Source organism: Glycine soja, chromosome 13 (genome assembly GCF_004193775.1).
Source record: "Glycine soja cultivar W05 chromosome 13, ASM419377v2, whole genome shotgun sequence".
NCBI lineage: Eukaryota > Viridiplantae > Streptophyta > Magnoliopsida > Fabales > Fabaceae > Glycine > Glycine soja.
In genome coordinates, this window is record NC_041014.1 from 13,930,876 (window position 1) to 13,936,099 (window position 5,224).

The 5,224-nt window shown below is 30.9% G+C and overlaps 1 protein-coding gene across 3 annotated transcripts; it reads right to left on the reverse strand.

The window, feature by feature from the left end:
- Nucleotides 1-2,168: 2,168 nt before the first annotated feature.
- LOC114380910 (MADS-box transcription factor PHERES 2-like) lies at nt 2,169-3,976 on the reverse strand. Of its 3 annotated transcripts, XM_028340028.1 has the most exons (3): nt 3,642-3,976; nt 3,489-3,520; nt 2,169-3,345 (listed from the first exon to the last, which is right to left on the reverse strand). In XM_028340028.1, the coding sequence occupies exon 3, from the start codon at nt 3,340-3,342 to the stop codon at nt 2,440-2,442; it is 903 nt and encodes a 300-aa protein (XP_028195829.1). In that variant the 5' UTR covers nt 3,343-3,345; nt 3,489-3,520; nt 3,642-3,976; the 3' UTR covers nt 2,169-2,439. The 3 variants fall into 3 exon arrangements, with proteins under 3 accessions (XP_028195829.1, XP_028195831.1, XP_028195830.1); XM_028340030.1 differs by lacking the exon at nt 3,489-3,520; XM_028340029.1 differs by lacking the exon at nt 3,642-3,976 and having other exon boundaries at nt 3,489-3,627.
- Between the last annotated feature and the right edge of the window lie 1,248 nt (nt 3,977-5,224).

Sequence of the window (5,224 nt, forward strand, 5' to 3'; positions counted from 1 at the left end):
AATGTGAAGATTTGTATACTATTAATTAATTGTAAATCGTGTTAAGTATCACTTTCAATATAATTCTTAAAAAAGTCAGCAAATTCAGCATGTATAATAATTTTTTATGGGATATATATATAACTTATACACTTCCAATATGTAAGGGGCAAGTTTTCAACCTCCCTCAAAAACTTCCAATCTCCATATATAAACAATTGAAACATCTATCAAAGCCAACTCATACTTGGAGATTTAAAGTCATTTAATGATAAGAATGAGATGGTAGATTTTAGTAACCAAGTTGATGTGCCACTAGATTCAACTAATCAACTTGGTGACTTTGAGGACTGGATTAATCGACCTAATGAATATCTTGCAAAATATTCCTATTCAATCTCATATTGCTATAATGTGAATTTCTGAATGGGGCTAACTTTGAGTAAACTTTTGGGCATTATCTATGTTGTACTGTAAGTCTTGGGCATTATCTTGCAAAATATTCCTATTCAATCTCATATTGCTATAATATTCCTATTCAATCTCATTGTTCAAAGTTGGACTTTAAGTCTTTCCCATATGATCATTAAAATTTTCACTAAAAAAACATCTTAAGGTGACCTCTTATTGTGTGTAAGTGACTATTAAGCAGCAAATTCATATTGCAGTTTATTAAAAATTGCTGAAAGTTTACTGGTTTTTTTCATGACGAACCCATATGTAAATGTTTGAAAATAAAAATATTTATAAAGTAAAAAAAATTACAAAAAAAGGAAGGATTACAATTTGAAATGTTTTCTTTTAACCACCAATCTTTCGTTTCTTTTTCTGTTGAACCTGTAAGTTAAACTTCTAAGCCTCTTTTTTTTTTTTTATAAAAAAAAGTGTAATTATATATTACGTATAATGTGATGAGACTTTTTAAAACAACAGTGACTAGGATGGTAGTTAACAAACATTGTTCTTGTAGCAAGTATAAAGACAATGTTAGTTATGATAATAGTCAAAAAATGAAAAATGAAAAAATATCGAAAAATGTAATATTTAAAAATATTATTGTCTTAATTTGTTGATTTATAATAAAAAATCTATTTATTAATTTTAAGGATATTTTGGGTATTTATTGAGAGAAAAAAATTATTTTCTCATTTAACTTTTTGGTAGTTTGAAATGAGAAAAAAATATTATCATGTTGAATATGCAGGAAAAAGAGAAAATCCAGTAAATAAAGATAAATGTGTTGTGCTCAAGGAGTCAAAGCAAACTATTCATTTGGTTCGTCAATTAAAAAGGACATATAATATGTAGTACATGGAAAAACATACTTCGACCCAGATTCATCTCACAAACATTATTGTAAATCCAGATCATTAAATTTACACAAGGATATCATGGAAACAAAAAAAGAATGCAATAAAATATAGAAAAGAGAAAGGAAGAGGGAGGAAAATAATATATATATAAAAAAAAAACATACAGTTTGGCATATTCAATAATTTCATTACAATGCGTAGTTAGTTCATATGGGTGGTTCGATTACAAACACAGATAATGACTTATGTGACTGACAATTACTCCTAAACTACACAATGAAATACCAGACTAGACTGACTAGTAATGATCTTGTATGAAGCAAAATAATGAACTTGGTTGCTTAAAAGTGCTTTTGAACCTCCCCAAAAATCGATATCATATCAGATCAATCATCAAGAGTTTGGTGTATCACAAACAAGATGGTGTAACACAAAGTGGTGCATAACACATCTTAACAGCAGCTGACAACAACTTGCCTACAACTAGTGCACAAAATGAAATTGTGGGTCAACAGGGTCAACAGAGTCCATTTCTTTGTGTACCAAAACTGAACACAAACTAACTTAAGACTCATTCAGATAAACACAAGCAATGTTATTGGCAGCATGTTTACAAACTATTCTACAAGCAAATATTTATACATGAGATGCTAAAGTGGAAAGATATAGCATCTACACAACTCATGTCTTGCTAATTTTTTATTTATTTTGCCAACGTAATGTTTTCCATGGAAAATAAGATTCTACTACCAGAGAAAATTAAGGAGTTAAGGAGACCAGAACAAGGTATCAACCGGGAAAAGAAAATGCTGCCAAAACTAAAGCAAACACACAATTAGCAATAGCCAATAGAATCATCCAACAAACTAAGCAAGCTAAAGAGGTAACCTTAAAGATGATTTTATCAAAACATTAATTATCATATATGTGTAAATTCAAACTTTGAACAATGAATTCAAAATAAATATTATATGCAAAATAGACAATACTCTGAAACAATATATATGATACCCAAACCTACACTTTCTAGCAACATAAAACCTACATTTCCAGCTGAAAGCACTTTCAAGCACATAAATGGCTAAAAGTTACACATTAAACTAAATACTAAGAGCATCAAAATCAAAGTTAACTCATAGTTAGCCATTCAGAAATTCAGATTATAGCATTCTGTTTGAAATCCATCCAAATCTCCTCCACCTTGTTGCTCATTCTGAGATTCATCAGGTTGACTAGTCCAATCCACAAGATCAGACCAACCAATAATAGGTCCATCAAACCAGTCCAACAAGTCAGCAATTTGATTAGTTGTATCCAGTGACACATCAACTCTATTACTAAAACCTACCATCTCATCCTCAACATCAAGTATGGGTTGGCTTTGAGAGATGTTTTGCAAGCAATTAAAACTTTTCTGAACCATGTCTGGAATGTAACTAAAGGGAGCATCAACTTGTTGCATAGCTTCATAAACCTGATCTATTGAGTTTGTAACATCCACCCTCCCATTATTATTAAGTGGCTCCATAGGAGTAGGATGGGAGGAGGAAGCACTTCCCCAAGCCATGTTTTGCATGAAGTTGGCTTCACTTTGATGCATGTTTTTCAAAGAATGATCACAGGTCCTAATCTTAGCATCCACCAGAGCAATGAAGGCCCTCAATTGATCCTCTTCCATGTTTATGAAACTTGGATCCGAAGTTGGATACTTGATGTTGGTGATCTCTTTATGCACTTTGGAAATCTCAGCTTCAATGATGTTCTTCCTATCCTCAACAAAGTCCTGAATACCAAACTTCTTGGGAGGTCTCTGATTCTTTTGAAACTCATAGTTTTGAAGTATGGAGTGTGCCAATACAGGGTCTTTGGGACAAGTCACTGGTTCAATGTCACCATTCCCATCATCATACACAATCAAGCATGCTTCAACTCCACACAAGGTGGAAAATTCAGAGATTTTTTTTATAAGTACTTTCCTTCTCTCCATGAAAGTTTTCTTGCGAGATCTCTCATTTGAGATATGTTTCAAGCTGATTCTTGCACGACCCATTTTCTTCAAAATAAGAACATAATATACAAAGATGATTAAACACAACTGGTTAATATGCTTAATATGCTGAAGTTAAGATTAAATTGTTAGAATAATATCCGAATTTCATCCTTGACGGAAACAATTTTTAGTCAGACTTTACTTACATCCCCTAGTCAAATCCCTGTCCCAAGACGAACTGGAGGGTTAATACAGGAAAAAAAAATACAAAGATGGTTAATTAGACATGCTTAGAACTTGGACTATAGTATTTAACTAAATAAAAAACAACAATTCAATAATAATAAATTGTAAATTACCTGGCAGAAGGAAGGAGAAAGAGAGAAGATGAGAAGGTAAAAAGGAGATCGATCAAAGCCTACGAAGCATGAAAGAAAGTGATCGAGGAAAGAAGCTGTGGTTGTTTCTTAATACTACCGTTGGAGTATATATAACACCCAAGACAATCGATTCTCCAAAAAAATCAAATCTTTTAGAGATATAATTGGTTCATAACAGATTTGGTCTCTGCGAAATTTCAATGCTAATATAATCATTGAGACCAACTCAACCAAGTAAATTTTCTTTTCTTTGTTTTAATGGGTAATTATTGTTGATACATAATTATTGTTTCTTTATAACATTATCAGTTCTGTCCCTTCTTACAATCACCAATTGCATCTAATAATTTTTCTCTCTTCTAGTTAATTCTCTTTCCCCGTATAAATCTTTATTTCATTCGCCGGAATTAAAATTATCCGTTGCTCAATAACAACAAAAAATCTATGATTGAGCGAGTTAATCTTATAATCAAAATTGTAATAAAATCAATCTGGTAGTAATTATTGTAAAAAAAATCCCATTCGACTGCAGTAATTATTGTCAAAATCCTATCTTTTTATAATCTAAGTATAAAATTATTGTCAAAATTATCCGCAGTATTTGATTTTTTTTTTTTTTTGGTATGGCCGTTGTATTTGATTTCCGTTGTTCATTTTTTTCTTCTATTTGTTTTTCTATCTCTCTCTCCACCCAAATCTTTATTAAATTCAGACAAAGGTGTATTACGAAATTGTTATAAATACTAATCCAAAAATCCTTTTTTTAGGATACTAATCCAATAATCCTAAACTACACCAATTTGTACGTACCAAATACAACTCCAAGTTCTTTCAATAATCTTACAAGAAAGTTACATCCATCTATTAAATCAAAATTGTTGTAACTTCGGAGATTTAGGATATATGTAACTTTTATTGAAATTTTGAAACTGTAACTTGTAAAGTTATTATAAAATACTGCAAAGTATTTCAAAATTGTAAAACCTTAACCTTAGTAAAACCCAATAGAAAAATTGGATTTTGTTCCTTATTTCTGTGTGCATTTTATTTTATACACTCACCGAATCCTTACCAACACCACAAATTAAGTTCTTATTTAGATTTTCATGTTATTCACTCAATTTTTCATTACCTTATCTCCTTACCCTTAAGATTCAACATCTCATTACATAAAATATTTGAAAATCAATTTATCATAACTTCAATAAAATCTACTAGATTAAGATTGAGCACTGCATCAGTATATTTCGGGAAAATTAAAGAAATGTATACAAGTTGAAAAGCCTCTAAAAAATATTGCATAAAAAATTCCAACCCTGTAGGTTACAAGTCAAACAGGGCCGTGCACCCTCAACCAAATGGTCATTTAATGTAACTTAGATCTCTGCAAGCATCAAAAATGAAAATGACCCCTCAAAAAGATATCACCATGCGTAAATTTAGACCATGTTCTTATGGGAATTTGTTGTGAAACGTGTTATTTTGGTTCTTTCGAAGAAACTTTATTTTATTTATTTTCTACAGAAAAAGTGAAAACCCATTGCATGAGCTAAGGCAGAGGA